This window comes from Channa argus, chromosome 12 (assembly GCF_033026475.1).
Source record: "Channa argus isolate prfri chromosome 12, Channa argus male v1.0, whole genome shotgun sequence".
Lineage (NCBI taxonomy): Eukaryota > Metazoa > Chordata > Actinopteri > Anabantiformes > Channidae > Channa > Channa argus.
Window position 1 is genome coordinate 27,512,182 of NC_090208.1, and position 20,120 is coordinate 27,532,301.

At 39.3% G+C, this 20,120-nt stretch overlaps 1 protein-coding gene across 1 annotated transcript in view; it reads right to left on the reverse strand.

Moving 5' to 3' along the window:
• ache (acetylcholinesterase (Yt blood group)) overlaps positions 1-19,630 on the reverse strand; it is a 28,595-nt gene extending 8,965 nt beyond the window's left edge. Inside the window, exons 1-6 of the mRNA XM_067523711.1 lie at positions 19,443-19,630; positions 9,948-10,473; positions 8,950-9,173; positions 8,588-8,848; positions 6,275-6,497; positions 4,573-4,818 (exon numbers count right to left, since the gene is read on the reverse strand). Of these exons, the coding sequence (XP_067379812.1) occupies positions 4,573-4,818; positions 6,275-6,497; positions 8,588-8,848; positions 8,950-9,173; positions 9,948-10,380 (1,387 nt within the window). The 5' untranslated portion in view covers positions 10,381-10,473; positions 19,443-19,630. The remainder of the gene's footprint in view (positions 1-4,572; positions 4,819-6,274; positions 6,498-8,587; positions 8,849-8,949; positions 9,174-9,947; positions 10,474-19,442) is intronic.
• Between the last annotated feature and the right edge of the window lie 490 nt (positions 19,631-20,120).

Genomic DNA, 20,120 nt, shown 5'->3' on the forward strand with positions numbered 1-20,120 from the left:
GCCTTTTGGTGTAGATCAGTTTTCCATTCAAAAGTATTGAAGTAAGGCTGTGTTTTTGTTTACTGACTCCAGGGAATCTACTCTAAATCAATCGCATTTCTTTCTCCCTCCATCAAAAAGATAATCCCAACAAAACCTGCATGAACAGCATAAAAAAGTGGCATTAAAAGTAGGACTGAATGATTCTTTTTATTTATCAATGCCACAATTTAACACAATGCAATTTTCAAAAAGCAAGAGTTCTGATTAGAGTTGGAGTTATTTATTTTTTTAATCATGACAACAGTAAGAGAACTCTTCATGCAGCCTTCACATGCAGACATCTGTCCTTCCCAACTTGCAATGGGAATGAGAGCGGTTGGAGAAAGTTTAAAACACAAAAAGTTCAACTGCAGTTAATGTTCTCTAGAATACAGACAGTGATCTTTGAAACTATAATAAATTAACTTTTTAATAGTTTTGTTTAAACTTAATTTGAAGTGATGCTCCCGCATACTTCAGCCACAGATTAATTTCAGGTTCTCTCTCTCATGTGGTGTTAATTAATGCTAAAATTATTGCAGCTCTTGCAATTTGAAATTTGTTTTTTAATTGTCAATATTGATAGAAAAATTATGATTTACTCAGCCACCAGGGCTCCCAAGCGGCATGTTCAGCTTAATCTAAAGAGAATTAAAATAACCTGTCTTTACCTGCAGCTCTCTCATGTGTTTATTAAATCCCTTATATGCTTAAAAAGAAATCTTATTTTCCTTTCGCCTATGCCCTTTTAGGGGTGGCCACAGTGAATCATCTGCCTCCATCTAACCCTATTCTTTGCATTCTCTTCTCTCAAACAACTAACTTCATGTCCTCTCTCACTACATCCATAAATCTCCTCTTTGGTCTTCCTCTAGACCTCCTATCTAGCAGTTCCAATCTCAGCATCTTTCTACCGATATAATTACAGTTTCTCCTCTGAACATGTCCAAACCACCTCGATCTGGGCTCTGAAACATCTAACATGAGCTGTCCCTCTGATGTACTTGTTCCTGAGCAGGCGTCCACCTCTCTAGATTTTCCTCCACCTGCTCCCTGCTCTCACTACAAATCACAATGTCATCTGCAAACATCATAGTCCAAAGAGATTCCTGTCTAACCCCATCTGTCAGCCTGTCCATCACCAGAGCAAACAAGAAGGGGCTCAGAGCTGATCCTTGATGCAGGCCCACCTCCAGTTTGAACTCCTCTGTCACACCTACAGCACCTCACCGCTGTCTTACAGCTCTCATACATGTCCAGCACCACTGTAACATACTTCTGCCACTCGAGACGTCCTCATACAATACCACAGCTCCTCTCTCATTACCCTGTCACACGCTTGCTCTAAACTTACGAAGACACAATGCAACTCCCTATGACCATCAGTGTACTTCTCCATTTGCATCCTCAAAGCCTATACTACAACTGTTGTACTCTTTCTAGGCATGAAACCATTTTGCTGCTAACAAATGCTCACCTTGGCCCCTAGCTTAGCTTCCATTCTTTCCCACAACAGCTCATCTGCTGTGTCCCTCTTTAGTTGCCACAGCTCTGCACATCTCACTTGTTCTTAAAAATCGCCACCAGTACACTTCTTCATTCCTCAACCCATTTCTCGTCATCAGGGCCAACTGCCTTTCCACTCTTCCCCTTCAATGCCCTCCTCACTTTACTCTTACTAATCTTCGCTCATTCCCAGTCCACAAAGTTATCATTCATTTTCCTTTCATCAGCTCTTCAAAGTTCTCCTTACATTATCCATCATACTCCTGGCACCTGTCAATACATTCCCATCCTTATCTTTAATCACCCTAACCTGCTGCATATCCTTTCCATCTCTTAATTTTAATTTGAGGTTATCCTGTTTTGCTTGTGAAGTGTAATGTTGTGTGGCATCATCTAAAAGGTTAGGAATCTCTCTATCATAGTTGGGCAAACTAGGGGCCCCTAAACATAATCTTTTTCTTATATTTTCATACTTTTTAAGTAACGGCCTTGCAACATGCTTGCTTGGAGAATTGGAGAATTTAAAACAGTTTTTCATGGCAGAATTGCTGTTTTTATTCTGCCACCCAGTCATCGCTCAACAACATCAAATCATTTACTCCATGGATAAGCTGTTTAGAGTAGAAGCTATGGATATTCCAGCTTAAATCTGGGGAAAAACACACCAGGGATGCAGATCGCAAGGATCGCTATGGTAGAGAAAAAAAAAACAGAGACTTTTAGAGAGGAAGCAGTCTCCCCTTTTGTTATCGTGGCAATGTGAAATCAAGATGGATGAGCTAACTGCATTAGCCTGATGTCAGAGGCAATGCGAGGAGTGTAGTTTGATGATTTTGTCAGACTTATGGATGCATACAGCTATTCCTGATCACAATGTCTCCATTGGGGGATTTCTGACTGTTCGGGCTGATAAACACTGCATGATAAGTGGAAACGCAAAGAAACTAGGGGGCGGCTGTTTTTGTTAACAACAGAAGGAGCAACTCTGCTTACATTACAACCAAGGACCATATCTGTAGCTCGGACGTTGAAGTGTTGGTCAATGATCAACGGCTTTCAGCTTGTCCCTTCAGGGGTCACCACAGCTGTGTACGTTGATTTGGCATGTATTTTTATGCCGGATGTCCTTCCTGCCACAACCCTCCCATTTCTTAGTCCGGGCTTGGGACCGGCACCAAGGTTGCCCCTGGTGGCTGGGTGGGGCCACACCTGGTAGGGTGGGATTGGAACCCGCTGCCCTCTGCATCCCAACCCAATGCTTTACCACTGACCACCTGGGCCTTGGTCTACTTTGTGAATTCTCACATGCTATTGTAGCTGCTGTTCACTTTCCCCCGGCTGCTAACACTGTGGCGCAGGAAGTTAGAGCAGTTATCCACCAATCTCACAATTGTTGGTTCAATCCCCACCTCCTCCAGTCACATGTCGAAGTGTCCTTGACCAAGACACTGAACCCCAACTTAGTTGCTCCCGGTGAGCCTTGGCCAGCTGCATAGCAGCTCCCCAATTGGTATATGAGTGTGTGTGTGATTGTGAGTGTGAATGGTTGAATAAGAAGCAGTGTAAAGCACTTTGAGTGCCAATAGGTACAAAAGCGCTGTATAAGTGCAGAGCATTTACCATTTAACCCGACGTGCATGTGTCGTCATCAACACTACAATAGCTAGACTACACACAAAACACCCGGGTGGCCTCATTATAATCTCGGGTGACTTTAATCATGTCTCCATTGACAAAACACTCCCCAAACCTGGTTTTACAGACCAGAGAGAATAGGGCCTTGGACTTACTGTATGCTAATGTGGAGGGAGCATACAACTCTATCCACCTCCACCGTCTGCTGAGGTTCTGATCACAACTTTGTGTTTCTTACCCGCTGCTATGTGCCCCCACCATCTACCTGCTGAATTGTGCATATAACCATCTGGACAAGCCTGCAATCACAGTGTTTTGACTTCTTCAGCATTTTCAATGCCATGAGGCCAGCTTTTCTGGGTGGGAAATTGACAGCAATGCAAATAGATCCTCACATTGTGTCCTGGATTGTTGACCACAGTATGTATGTTTGCAGCACTGTGTGTCAGACAGGGTGCTGTGTAACACTGTGGCCCCACAAGGGACAGTCGTCTCTCCCTTCTTCTTCATCCACAGACTTATGCCACCTTCAGAAGTTTTCTGATGACTCTGCCATAGTTGGATGTATCAGTAAGGTTGACAAGTCTGAATACAGGGCATTCAGACAGAACCATCTGCATCTCAATGTGGCAAAGACAAAGAAACGTTGTCTGTATATGTGCCTTGACGAGGGCCAAGGCACTGGTGGAGCACTAGTGGAGCTTTATAAATACCTGGGAATTTATATTGACAATAAATTGGACTGTGGAAAGACCACTAAAGCCCTCCACAAGAAGGGCCAGAGCCACTTCTATTTTTTGAGGAGGCTCAGATCATTTAACACCTGCTGAACTTTGCTGAGGATGTTTTATGAGTCTGTGGTTGCCAGTGTTATTCTGTTTGCTGGTGTTTGCTGGGGCAGTGGACTGAGAGCTGCAGACATTAACAGACCCAATAAACTGATCAGATGGGCCGGTAACATTGGGTGGTGGAGCTGGACACTTTAACAGCAGTTTCAAGCAGACATATGCAGTCTAAGCTGTGGGTAATAATGAAGAATAGTTCTCATTTTCTGAACGGCATGCTGGTGAAGCATAGGAGCACTTTCAGTGCAAAACTCATACTGCTGAAGTGCATTATGGAGCGACACAGGAAGTCATTCCTTCTTGTGGCAATCAATCTTTCTAAGTCCTCCCTCTGAGATCAGATACTCTGACTCATAACCATACTTGTTATTTATGTGTAAATGTGTTAATTTTTAGCTTTATATTTTATTCTCATTTTATGTTAATATGTCGAGTTCCTATGCATTTCTTGCATGGAGCACCTGGGGCAAGACCGATTTCCCCTCGGGGGTTAATAGATTTTTTTCTTATTCTGATTGCATAGCACCCCCACACAGCTAGAAACAGCCCTGATACAGTATCTTACCTTGTGAGTTTCCTCCACTGTTCATCAAACCAGAGGTAGCTCCTCCCATGTTAGCCTTAAGGGCATGGTGCTGGGCATAGGAACGAGCAAAGTGGGCCAGAGGACAAATGACATTGTGGTCACCCACAATGTCATCCATAGCATCACGGTTCTTCACCCCATTATTCTCATCCATCCAGTCAGTATACTGCAGCACCACTGCCTCCAGGCCAATATCATTAGCATGTGGTACACTCAGCTTGACACCTGGCAGAGAAAAATTTAAAGGTTGCAACAAAGTTTCTGCACAATATATTACGTTATATGCCATATAAAAATAAAGGAAATGCTATAACATAGGTTACTTTAGGAAATGTCAAATTTTAAAAATGTATTTTAATTTGTTCACCTCAATGGAAAACTACAATAAAAGAACAAAACTGAAAACTCGCTGTGATAATCATCTTGAAATAGCAGAAAAGTGTTTCTTTAGAAGAAATTATGTTTGGACTTTTGTTGGAAATAAAAATCTAGGAACAGCTTTAATGGTGCTGGACTAATAGGATAATTGGTAACTGGTCTGATAATTCACTGCAAATTGCATATTTTACTGTGCCAAAGATACAGAAGATTTAAATTTTGAATATCCAGAGACTGAGGTCAACTGTGGTTGGAGACCACTGTAAAAAGCACTACATTAAGAGACCTCCCCAGGCAGTGGCCTGCCTAGCTCACAAACTAAAATCAGGGCACCCATTCAGTCATGTTAAAATTGCCCAATAGATAACATGATTTCATTGACAAGATGTGAGAGACAGAAAACCAACCAAGCAAGTGGCACCATGATTCTAATTTTTATTGTCTGGCAGACTGTGCTGCCCCTGGAAAGACTGCAATAATAAACTTTTCTTCGCAGTGCTTTTCACAGCACCCCAGTCAAAAACCTATTGTGTGCCCATTCACTCCTATGAAGGTTGCTCAGTACGCATATGGACAGTTGGAAAACACACTTGAACAAGCTCGCAAAATGGAGACTTTGCTCTATTAGACATATTTACAAACACTCTTGTCTACTTTTACAGTGAAGATTGGTTTTTAGATGATTGGTTTTACATACATGCATCTAATTTGTTAAAATAAAGGGCACAGCTGCTCCCACATGCCTTTCTGTGGGACTTGCCCGAATTAATCCTGGACAGGGAAATGTAATACCAAGTCTCCACACATTAAAACATGTTGTGGAATATAGCTAGATTCCCTGACAACAGATGGCTGAACTTTCCATTCTAATCAGCCCTGTGAAATATTGGCAGACAGGATGAGGGGGAATAGTGTAAGCTCACATTTGTCAACACATCCTCACTGAAAGGAAAGCAAAGAGTCCCATCACTAATGTTTCCAGTTACAGTTTGCAAAAAAGAACATGCAAAAATATTTTCTATAAACATACTGTATCCATTGTAACAACTTGTTTATGTGACAAAAGTGTGTTTTCGTTTTGTTGGTTTTTTTAGTAGTACAAATTGCACTGCATAACTGAATAAACAAGAACTGGACACTAAAAACAAGGAAGCAACTGGTCTAATGACTGCATGATCAATCAGTGTTTTAATTTTGAAATAGCTTTGCATTACTTTTATACAAGGGCCTTCTCTTGACAAGGTATTATAGTAATCCTTCTGTGCTATTATTTCCAGGTAAACAAGCTATAAACAAGCTTCACCTTCTAGGAAGTCCTCTCTGGAGATAAGGCTGTCATTATCCTTGCTGAAGCCTGGTGCTCCATATAGCAGGAAGTAAGAGCCCTCATCCTGGTTGACACCAAGGAGGATCTGAGTATCTTTAAAGTTGCCCGAGTTGAGCATGGCCTCAGGAGTGTCGGGCAGAACCTCGCCATCCACCACAGGGACAAATGAAAACCGGAAGAGGGCTGACCATGGTAGAACCTGCTCAGAACAGGTTGACAAACCCAAATGTACCATTTAGTTGTTCTGTGTCACTGTGCAATGACATGGAAAAACAATACAGACCAGTTGTCAATGTAACCCAATGCATTTAGCACAAGGTATACAGTGAAATAATACCAAGAAGACTCCAATATTTATTTTTTACACGGGTTAGCATTAATGCCAGCTGGTGGTTTTAAAATAAAAATACTGTATTTTCTATTTAAGGGTTAGGGTTAGAATTAATGAATGAATTAATAATTCATAATAGGCTGGAGCCTATTCTCGCTGTCATCATGCAAGACGCAGGGTTGCCAGTCTATCTCTCTTTAATGTTGATGTTGTGGCTTATCAGTGTATAATCTAGTCAAATGTTGCACCTCAGCACTGAATGCTGACATCTCCTTTGATTTTTAATACTGCTACAATATGATACAGAAATACAACATAATTAGATTAAAGGATAGATTCACAATTTTTCAAGTCTATCTAAAACAATAGTAAGGTGTCATTATGAACACTAAAGCCTTTTCAGTTGGAATGATGGGAGTCAAAATCTACAGTCCTTGCTCTATGCATGAATTTAATAAATATATATAGCGAATATGAGGTCCTAGCCATCAGAGTTTATCAAATCCAAGAGTGGTCATTCTACAGGGACCTGTAAGAATGTTGTGGAATCCTTACAGCTAACAGCTCCTCCTGTTTGTACTCTCTGACTTGGACATCTCTAGTACAGGTCAAGTTTCACCGAGGTCTTATCTACTTGGACAAACCTTCAAGGTATCTTGGTATCTCCCCGATCTCTCAGACATGCAAATTTGCCCACTTCAGCATTAGAAAGATCAGACCCTACCATTCTGAGTATGCTACTCAACTCTCTACGCAGACACTGGCCTTATGTCATCTGACTACTGATACACTCTATTGAATGGGCTTCCAGCAGTATTATAAGTCTCTTCAGATGATCCAAAATGGGGCATTATTTTTGTTTTTAATCAGTCAAAAATGCACATCACACCACTGTTCATATCTCTACACTGACATCCAGTAACTGCCCACATCAGGTCCAAAGCTCTGACTCCCACCTACAGAGTGGTCAACTCATCACCTCCATCCTACCGTTTCTCCCACTGCACTCTGTCAACAATAGGCAAAAGATGGTCCCTTTACCACACAGCATTTCTGTCTATGGTGTGGACAGCTTACACATCTGGAAAGTCACCTTCAATGCAAAAGCATTTTGACTTGCATAGAGGTTTTAGAGCAACATATTATGCTCTCATCCAGACGTCTCTTTTAAGGAAGGCCTTGCAAATGTCAACAAGACAAAGCAAAACCACATAATACTTCCATCACAAAAGCATGGCTTTGCAGGAGAGGAGTTCCAGTGCTGATCTAGCCTGCCTGCAGTCCAGATCTTTCACCAACAGAAAACATTTGCCCTATCATAAAAGAAAAAAATCCGGCAACAAAGGCCGGCCTCCTCACTTACTAGATGTTTACAGACCGTTTTTAAGAGAAGAGGAGATGCTACACAAAGGTAAACATGACCCTGTTCCAACAGAGGTTAATTTGTGAATTAGCTAATACTTTACATGAAATGGCAAAAAGTCTCAGTTTTACCAACTGATTTGCTGTTTATTTTCTATTGTAATTAAAATATGGGTTGAAATCATTGCATTCTGTTTTTAGGTATGTTTTACACATCGTCTCAACTTTTTTTGTATTGGGGTTGTACGTGTGAGCACCTAATAAGGCTGAAGCCGGCCGTCCTACAAAGAAGCCTATTTCAGCTACTTGTATTTGTGAATATATTCTTTCTGTCAAAATCCAGAGCTAGTCCCCAGTTTGAATCTCAAAACCATCTGCAGCCTTTCTGTGTGGAGTTTCTCCATGTTTGTGTGGGTTTCCTTTGCGTACTCTAGTTTGCTTGTATAATACCGCTACTTTACTACGACTTTTTGTAGAATGTGTGAAAGAAAAGTGCAAACCTGACCAACTGGCATTATCTTCTAAAGCTGTCAATGTGTTACAGCCTAAAAAAGAGGTGAACTCAACTTACTGGTTGCTGAATGATTCTGCATTACCTGCCACTCCTGATCGATGAGCTCCTGTGGAGATTTAGTTCGCAGACAGTTCACTAACTCTGTTTCATTGCCTCCATTACAACCAACCAGTTTCCCTAGCACTGTGGCCCGCCTACGGGCTTCAGCAGGGCTGACGGAGGCCCAGGGGCAGTTAGGTACGCCACTCTGAAGAATGGCTCTGGTGAAAGTAGGCCGGCTGTCTGGAGACAAGAGATGGAATCCTACTGAAGCCGCGCCAGCACTCTCACCAAAGATAGTCACCTGTTTAACAGGTACAAAAATAACAAACAAAAAAAAAATTGCTCAAACTTTATTACTTGTGCAAAAACATTTAGAAAGTGATGTAACTAAAATAAACTAACCTGTTTGGGGTTTCCACCAAAGAAATGGATGTTGTCTTGTACCCACTGGAGTGCCATTCTTTGATCCAGCAGACCCATATTGCCAGGAGCCTCAGAGGAGCCATGAAGAGCAAGGAAGCCAAAGGCACCAATCCGGTAGTTCATAGAAACCACAATAACTGTCTCACTGTGAGCTAGGTAACGGCCATCATACACATCCAGAGAAGAAGAGCCACTATAGAACCCTGAAAATGTTCAAAACCACAGTACCGAATTACTGTACATTATATCACAATTCTCAACAACACACAGCATTGCCTTCTAAAAATATCACATTAAGAGACATTCTGTCTCTTGCTTTTACCAGTTTTCTCATACTTAGAAATTTATCTTGGGTACAAATTAATTTGTGGATGGTCCAGACAAGCCATTCAAGTTTTAAAAGACAGTCTTCATTTGCATTATGGACATCTGATCATATTTTAATTGACAGCCTAAGTAATGATAGAGCTAGAAGTATATAAGTCATGGTTCTAACAGAGTTAGAGAAACATCTACCGCTATTTACAGAGGTACACGAATTAAGATTAATTACATCCTATATAGAACCACTGGTCATGTTTGTTTTTACTCCCATTGTGTTGGAAACACAATTTTGTCATCAATACACAGAGTTACAGTGAAGATTCTAATTACTTATTATAAACAACCTCATTTGTTAATGAAAAATTTCGAATTTTCCAATTTTGTAACAAATAAGTCTAAATACATAGTATAAAGAAAAATGCTATTGCATAAAATGAAACCTTGTTTTGCATAACACCTATCACTAATCTTTCATATGTTGCGTGCAGCTAATTGCCATGGGCAGTGCCATAACGGAAAAAACAAAACAGAGACGGCACCTTGTCTACTTCCACACTGCATATATCTCATTTAAAAAAAAACAATTCTACACCAAAATCTGATATTTCAGAGGAGAATACAGCATATATATATTAAACAGAGTAAGCGAGTACCTCCGCCATAAATCCACACCATGACAGTGAGATTGTGTGGTCTAGGTGAGGAGGGCACCCAGACATTTAGGTACAGGCAGTCTTCACTCATCTCCCTGTTGGGATTCCACATCTCAGTGCCCTGGAAGCCAGGGAAAGATGTGTCCACAAACTGGTAGCAGGCATTGGGGTAGACATTGGCCTCATACACCCCCGTCCAGGGACGCTTGGGCTCAGCATGACGGAATCGCCTTTTTCCTACTGGTGGCTCGGCAAAGGGAATACCGAGAAAAGCAGTAACATAATTTCGTTCTGGCACTGGCAGGCGAGTGCCACGGACTCGACCGGTACGTGTCTGAACAATGAGGTCTCCCTCACTCTGCGAGGAGGAGGTAGTGATAAGGAAAGACAAAAAGAAAATTGGAGAGAGAAGGAGAAGAACAGAGGTATGCATGATGGAGGCAAAGATGTTTTGTGTGCCTGAAGCCGGGGTTGTGATTTCTTCTCCAGTCAGGCCGGGCAGGGTTGGCTCTGCTTTTCCTCAGATCTACAAACAGACATATAAAAAGAAAGAGTAATGTGATTACAGAAAGGAAGTGATGGAGAGCAGAATGAGAGAGGGAGGGAGAAATCAGATGTAGAATAGAATGAGATGGCAGAGGAAGTAAGTGTCCTTAAGGTAATTTCAAACATTTCTTCAGACAGGCAGGCATCTCAAATATAATTTGTATAATATAATTTTATTATTTGTATGATTCCCAAATTGACTGTTCAAATTGGAATTGTAGGATGTAAATATATTGCATTAAATCTTGCACTCAAGCAGGGCTGGTACTAATGTATATTTTCATAGATTGTAATGATATGATATATGTTGTGCTCCAACTATGATACAGCATTACTTTAGTCATTAAAAATCAGAAAATTAAGGAAATGTTTGAAATGAAGATCAAGCACATTTTATCAGAATATCAGGTAAATATATTTGAAGGTTTAAGGGTTACTCTTTAATCAACCAGTTTTTTCAGAAACTTCCAAGACAAGGACAAATCACTGTAGATTTCAGTCAGTAGGCTGTTGAAACCAGGCAACTGCAGTAATCTGCTGCACTTGCACCTAATATGACCTGTTTTTAAAGAGTTAGAAAACAGCTATATTTTAAACAACTATAGACTGAAATTGAAACCGGATTAGTAAATGGTAAATGGTCTGCACTTATATAGCGCTTTTCTACCTATTGGTACTCAAAGTGTGTTACACTGCTTATCATTCACCCATTCTCACACACACGCACACAGCTGGCCAATACTCACCGCAAGCAACTAAGTTGGGGTTCAGTGTCTTGCTCAACAACCGAAGTGTCAAGTGTGACTGGAGGAGCCGGGGATCAAACAAACAACTGCAGGATTGATGAACGACCACTCTACCTTCTGTGCCTCGGTTACTTTGTATATTTCCTCACTAAATCTATTAATTATGGCAGCTTGGTAGCTCAATGGGTACAGCAGCAAGATGACATCCAGAAGTCATAGGGATCAAATCACAGCCTACCCACCAGGTGTGTTCCTGAGCAAGACACTCAGTGCTAGCTCCCTGGGTGCCCCCCTGTGGCTGCCCACCGCTCCCCAAAGGGGATGGGTTAAACGCAGAGAAAGACTTACATTGTAATAGGTATGTGCAATATTTATATGTGCTTGATGACAATAAATGTTGCTTTTCTACTTGAGGACACAGTAGAAGACTTGAATATATGAGGATGCTTTTATCATTGTCTTTCAAGAATTCTGTGTCCAAGCCCAATCTACCAACATCACTAATACATAAACTTGGCCATTTATTTAGATTTTAAGTTTTAACTGTTTTGCAAAAGTTGATTCTACTTTGGATCAGCCTCCCAGCTGGCAAATTACCCAAATTTGTAAAGCTCCAGTGCAAACAGATCTTTTATTTAACCTTTTGTGTCTATTATTAAAATGTTTTACAAGACCTGCTTAAAACACTGGTTAAAATGAGCAATGTCATATCAGTAGATCACCTGTGACTGTTATAAAGCAAAAATAAAATAACAATAATAATAATAATAATAACAAACTTCTTTTAGAGAATCAATCTCTTTTATTCATTAGTCATACTGGCAAACAAGAAGCAGTATTGACAGTCCATCCTTTTTTTATATGAATGTACTATATATGCGAGGGACAAAGAGATCCTTCACCAAAATAGATTCTCTATGATACAACTGAGGGCGAGTCTGTTCAAAAATAGTATCAAGACACACACACACACACACACACATACACACAGCTACCCCCACCCCTTACAGCTCCTCCAAGCTAATCCAGTCGTTATGACTACCATACATTGTAAAACATAAACAGCAACCTCAAACACAACAGGTGTAAACAGCTGTACTGCCAAATATTGATATGCAAACACAGGATAGTAGAACCCTACACAAATGATATAGCCTTAGTAGCCATACTCGAACTAGAAACTCGCTTACTTACTGAAAAGTGCTAGAAGAAGACAAATGCTTAGTAAGAAAAACACTGATGAATGAAAAATATGCGTTATAAAAAGTCCACAATAAAATATTAAATGAATAAAATATTTTTTTATACTGAAAAAAAGGTACTTTATTAAATAATAAATCAGCATTGTTTTTGTTTTGTTTTATCTGTGAGGCCTACAATGGACTTCCTTTTTACCTGTTTCTGCCATGCTTTCAGCTTTAGCCTTCCTCCCTCAGTTGTTAAGCTGTTTTGCAAGCTTAAGAACCTGGGATCCAAACAGTGCTTTCTATAGAAACTTGTTTTGCTCCCCTTGGGGAGCTCAGTCTGTTAAATCAGTCTGTTAAATCTCTCATGTGCTTAAGGGGAACAGCAAAAGAGACTGTAAAGCAAGACAGCACCGCAAGGTTGTTAATTTTCCATGGCTGTGTTACCTTGCAATAACATTTTTATTTCACCAAAAAGATAATAAGCAGCGCATGGCAGCAGGGTTTTCAATATTATAGCAAGACATCACAGTGAATATTCTTATTTAATCTGACTTTATCAAATAGTTTTCCTAAGACGATTAGGATAAATATTAAAATGTAAAACATAGCAATATTGATTGTATGGTACTTGCTTTACCAAAAACATACCAACCCAAACCGAAATATATGACCCCAGAGCCACATTGTCAACCTTTTCACTCCTAGTCAGTTTTAAGAATGCCTGAATGGATCAGTGAGGAACTGTAACGTAAAAGCGACCAGTGTCTGAATTACAGAAAGCCATTGCTTTAGCAGACTGATGAAAGCATGTATCCCATTTTTGAAAGGGGCTTTAGTGCCACTCAAGTAAAATGCCAGATGCCAGTATATAGTGTACAGAGAGGGATTTCAAACAGCTGCAGAAAAGGAGGCGAGTGGAGTAAGACACTACATGAAGGGACTGGGTGGGGGAGAGAGTGCCTCACTTCTCAAATTAGACTGAGGAATTTGTGTATGAAGTTCACAGGAGGATTGATTTCACTTGGGGCAGGTGCAAACCTTGTGTCTCTCATGACACTGGACAGATAAGTCGAAATCATGGTAGACTGTGATGAACATTATATACTGTATTTATCATAATTTAAAGTTCAGTAGATTATACATCTACTTAAATATCAATGAAATGTAGTTAGGCCTGGCTGTAAATCATGTGTATTTTCATTACTGTGCATGTTGTCACATGTTATCAGAAAGAACATATAAAACAAGCCCCAAGATGAAATGTCAACAACCAAATTTAAGCATTGAAAAGCTCAGGTGGATAATTATTATCAGGCACTGTAGTCTACTTTACTACAAGGATAGAGGAAAGACTGGATGGTTCAGAAAAGCGGGGCAAGCAACGAGCAACTGCTGGTTTTAAACATAATGGTGGTCATGCAGTACACAATTAGGATAGTGTAGCCTACACACTAACAGCAGCTGATAGTAAATACAACTAGTAATTGGGGTTACCATAGAAACAGATAATACAACATTAGATGGATAGATAGACAGGTAGATAGTTGTTGTGTTAAACTGTCTGGGCTTCTACTCTTTCTTTCATGTAATAACTGCAGTAGCACTAATTTTATGAAGTAAACCTCCCAGATTCAACATCTTTATATCCTGTGAACATTGAGTAAATGTCGACCACTTGTGCTGCATGGGAATTAAAGCGAACACACACTTCCTGCTAATGTGTTAGCAAACTGTAAACATAGCAAGGATTGCAAGGATTGAAAGAGTGAATTCAAGGTGAAAAACAGTACATTTTAATCAATGGGTGACCTGTAAGTAGTAAGTTATTTGTCTTTAAATTAGCCTAAAGCTTGAAGGCCTGGTGCCAAATACCACAGCATACCTTTATACTTCAGAGGTGTAGTAGAGTCCATGCCTCAACAAATCAAGGTTTTTAGTGTGACAAAATACTCAATATTAGTTGGGTGATCATATTGTTTTAGCTGGACGTTTTTTTTATTAGTAAGTTTTGTTGTTTACACATGAAGCTCTAGAACTGAGTAACACAATTACAATTACCAGGCTTTATTTGACTTTTATATAACTAAAGTTAGCATATATGCTCTTTAACACTGCACAGTAACATCAAGTAACATTTTTACAAACTGCTGGTGAACCCATTTTGATTGTTTACATTCTATTTATATCTCCGATAAGTGTGTGATAATCAAGTCAGCTTTTTCCAGCTGGAGGTTTACACCTATGGCACACTCAAGCAGGGTTAGATATGAAAAACTTGGCGGTAGTTTACCCTGATCAGCCATAAAAATTACATAACAATTACACTGTTGGTCTTAATGTTATGGAAGACAACGTTTAGCATGTCCACTCAGAGCAGTGTGCAGCTACACACCACCAAATATAAAACATTGTGTGCAGAGGTGGCAAAAGTACCCAAACCAATACAGAAATAAATGTATTGGCCTAAAAACGTTCATTTGCCACTTCAAATTTTATTTTATTTTTTGTCCTTTCGGCTTATCCTGTGAGTTCAGGATTGATATTCAAGTAAAAGTTTTAAGGACAGGAGTACTTAAAAAAAAAAGTACAGTAATTAATAAATATTTGAGCCAAAGATCACCATATCAAATCTGCTACCTCCTAGACTTATCTGTCACTACATACTTCAGATACAGAGTAACTTCTACAGACAGTAACATGGCTGTGCCATGGGTTCTCCAGTGTCCCCTGTTGTTGCCAACCTATACATGGCAGAAGTTGAGAATAACTCACTCAACTCCTTCCCATGGACAGCGCCAACCCACTGGTACTGATACGTAGATGACACCTGGGTGAAGATCAAGATGCAGGAGGTACAGGTTTTCACAGACCATATATGCAGTTGACATAGACATCAAGTTAACCAGGGAGGACTCCAATGACAGACTGGCCTTCTTGGACTGTGCACTGACCAATACCTACGGTTTGACTCCCACGGCCTACTGCAAACCATACTAGGAGTAATCAGGACCCTCCATCACAGGGCAGAAAACATACAACAAAAGAAAGAGTATAGACATCTAAGGATGGCTCTCATGGCCTGTGGTTGTCCTAAGTGGGCCCTAAACAAGATGGCATCCAGATCCGACAGAGGGATGACAGAAACTCAAAGTCAAAGGAAAAACCTGGTAATTCCTTAGATGGCTGGATTGTCAGAGAAGCTAAAAAGGATCTTAAGAAAACAATACATACCTGTTCACTTCAAACTCACCAACACACTGAGACAAAGACGTACCCATCTGAAAGACCAAACACCTAAACAAAAGAAGAACAACGTAGTGCATGCAGTCCAGTGCAGTAAATAGTGTTCCAAGCTCTAAATTGGAGAAACTTAACAGCCTCTACACAAGAGGATGGCCCAGCATAGAAGAAGCAAAGCCTCAGGACCAGAATCAGCAGTATACCTACACCTGAAGGACAAAGGACATTCATTTGAGGATGACAAATGTACAGATGTACACATTTTGAACAGAGAAGACAGATTGTATGAGAGAGGAGTACATGAGGCCAATTATGTTCACATGAAGAATCCTTCTCTCAACAGAGGAGAAGGCCTCAGGCATAACCTGTCTCACATTTTTCATGCTGCCCCTTCATTCATCCGCAGGAAGCTTAAGACCACTTTACACATCCTCCAAGAGGGCCACACCTAACAACACCCATCTTAGGGGTTTTAAAAGGTTAGGGTTGTAATCATTACAACTTGATGACTCCATCCTTTTCCCACCATAATAAGCCTATTCAGGCCAGGGTGGAACAAAGACCTACTCGGGAGGATATAACTGGGTTTCTTAGCCACTTTTATTGAGACTGAAGAAGCAGCTTCGGTAAGTAGCGAAATGTTTCTAAATAATAAGAAAGTCCCGTCAATGATTCAATCTTCGGATAACCAAACCTGGATGACTGAGAATCTTCACTGACTTCACTGTTGGTAATTCTGAAGCTTATTTTATCCACTTTAAGTGTTCAGATGGGGTTAACACATAAGGAAAATCAGAAATTATTAGTTTATAATATTTTCCAAAAAAACACATATTATATTATAATTAAACCACCATGTGGTATTAATGTTGTGACTGATGAGTATATATATATATATATATATATATATATATATATATATATATATATATATATATTTATTTTGCCTACTAGTGTCCAGTTAGGTGGCTTTTGTGTCCTTCAAAAATATATGGAAATAAAGCCATCTTTTTATGTAAAGTATTTGCACATACCTGGCTACATTTATAGTCAATATGATATGACAATTTTTTTGTCATATCTGGGACAGCATGGTGGATGGTGGACCGCACCTGTCTCAGAGCTAAAAGCTCTTCGATTTGAATATACCAACTGCCTGCAGCCTTTCTCTGTGGAGTTTGTTCTCCCCATGCTTGCATGGGTTTTCTCTGAGTACTACTGTTTCCTCCCACAGTCCAAAGACCTGCATGTTATGTTAATTGGTGACTCTAAATTGCTGGAAAGTGTCAATATGAGTGCTTTCTTCTCCAACAGACATTACGCATTCCCTAGACTAAACTGAAATTGTCTCAATTAGCTGACTGACAAATAAAAATTCTACTTTCCTACTGAAGTCCAACAGTTCCTGTGTTGAAACCACAATGGGAAAATTTCATAGGCTATGAATTTGAAGGATATATTGAGCTGAATAGAACTTTTTAAAGACCCTTTCTACAAATATAAGAAATATTACAACAAGCAAATGGCAAGCTATTTAGAAAATTATTAACTCTTTAAAACTAGATTTGACCCAATCATGTACTGAGAGATGGTTTCATACTTCATAAGTCGTTAAGTCATAAGTCATAAGTCCTAGAAAAGCAAGATAACACCTGCATAACCAACTATGAAGTGGCTGCAAAGTCAGAATTTGCTTACATTTCAGTAGGACCTTGGCAATTATTGCACTGAAAGTGCAGATAAGCAATGTGCACTGCCAGCTGCCAAAACTGCATTTACTGTTATGGCTGACAGAAGTAATAAATTTAGGCCACATGGATCTGCAGCAGTACGTAATGAGTAGAGAAAAATCACAGTTTAATCCACACAAACACATAGTTAATAATCAACTGACTTCTCTTTAGTTTACTGTGATGATTGCATGGTAACACACAATACTATTGTTAGAAATATAGTAGAAATGTCTTAGTGTTATCATATATTAGTGTTATCTGTAATCCTTCCTCTAGGAAACTTCATTTATACTGAAGGCCTCAGCTTCCACTGCTTCACTGACAACATTCAGCTCTAGATCACAATAAAACAAAACTCAATCTATTACATTTAACTGAATTTGAGTCACAAATAAATACCCACATTGTGAAATTAGATGTTATAAGGATTGGTGTTAATCTACACAGAATTTCTGCATCAACATTAACAACTCCTCTCAGTCTCCCTCCGCATTCATCTGCAACGCTGGTGTAATTCTAGACATCAGCTCTTCATTTGACTCCCATATGAATCTCATCAGCAAAATAGTTTTTCTGCATCTTTCTCCTTTTCAGCTGCCAAAACCTTTTTACATGTATTGGTCACATTAAGATCTAGCTACTGCAACCGCATTCCTTTTGCTACTTCCTCCAAAATACTCAATTAAGTCCACTACATCCAGAACACTGCTACTCATCTGCTCACTCATGTAGTCACTGTTTAGGTGATGATTCTGCATAGTATGGACATAGCAAGCACAAGCGCTGGGGTGACGTAACTGTCTCTATTGCTTGACCCTCTGGAACCCTCTCCCATAATACAATTATGACTGCACTAACTTGTTCAGAAAAAATTACTGGAAACCTACTGTTTTTAGAACATCTTTTAATGACTGATCTGATGTTCCATTGCCACTCATTATACTTGAAGGGCGTCCAACCTTTACTGTAAATTTATGTTTTATACAATCCTTTTTTAGAATGTTTGGGTATTTCGAACAGCTCTATAAAAAATATTATTATTAACATTATTATTATTATTATTATTATTTTTATTATTATTATTATTATAACTACTACTATTACTACCAGTCACTACATTTAGTTTCGTGCAAACTAAAATGTAAAAATCTACTACTGTGTGTATGTTTGTGTGAAATTAGATATTCACACAAAGTGAACGTGTGGAAGAAAATAAGGTACCAGCAAAAGAGAAAAGGGTGTATAGTTATTGGACTGCTCCACACATAGATTTCCCCTCACGGTCTCATCCATCTTTATCTTACCGTGATCAGTCGACGACAAGGAACACAATTAACTACTACACAATTAAAAACTTAATGACTCGAAGTTAGAAAATATGGGTCTTTTTAAAAGCTTAGCTATGTGTCTAATGGAATGCAAATTAAGGAAACATGTATTTGCTATTTCTACAGGCCAGCAGGGTGTATTAAGGGCAGCTTCAATCCACATACAACCCATCAATAAATCATCAGTCCATCAAACTAAGAATTGTTCGGGGGTTATCGGTAAGCACAAAATACACATTACTCTTGTCGATTTTGAGCTGTTATCCAACCATATTCAATGAGCTATGTAGATTTGCGGATAAGGAAGGGAACCAGAAAGTGACTGTACATTAAATGGAGTTTGGCCTGACTCTGCCGTTTTTGAAGAACCGCGTATACAAGTAGCTGGTAGGCTGACCCATTACTGGTTTTGTGGAGCAGGAGAAATGGTCGGTAACCATGGCTACCGTTGATGTGACAATGATTTTAAAAATACATCGAAATAATACAGATAGAACATAGTGCATTACTATACGAGCTACACGGGTTTAGCCTACAGTCCATTAAAGCAAATACATACCGACTGCCAAAGTTCATTTTCATTTTATCATGTAAAAGGCTAAAAAAATTTCATATCAGCTACAAAGGGTATTATCGACTAACATTCGCTATCAATTCGGGGTCGGAACCGGTTTCTCTCTTTGCATGATCCCTTCGACGCTAACCGACGACTTACTGCATTAATGTCTTCCTTTCCTGGATGTGCTGGCGAGCGAATGTTTCCTGAAACAAGCTGTCTGTCAAAGACGAAATGTCAGGGATGTCTCCTCCTAGAAGCGGCGTGTTTACTAAACACTTGCACGGCCCGACCTTTGACGGACCAGTGACTGGTAGGGGAGGGACTGCTTCTAATAAATACGGCTTGTAAACATAGTATAGACATTTCCTCTCGCGAGAGGACCTATATTAGATGCTGCAGTCAGACGTAATGAAAGAGCTTATGGTGCCAATTTTCCTTGAGCCAGAGATTTTGTAACCTATGCTTCCACTGTAATTCACTGATAGTGAAAAAAGATGTGTCACCATAAAGTAAGACCTTAATTAAATATACTATCTGGCTAAAAGCGGTGGTAAAGGACATTGTACAAGTATATAGTGCATATATATATATATATATATATATATATATATATATATATATATATATATATATATATATATATATATGGAGAATTGACAACTTGCCAATACGTATGAATGTATTGTTCTATGGCAAGTAGAATATATATATATATATATATATATATATATATATATATATATATATATATATATATATATATGAAATGGGGCTAAAAAGCTAAATAATTAGCTTTAGGATGTAGCTATATAAACATATTTTATGGTCAGATAA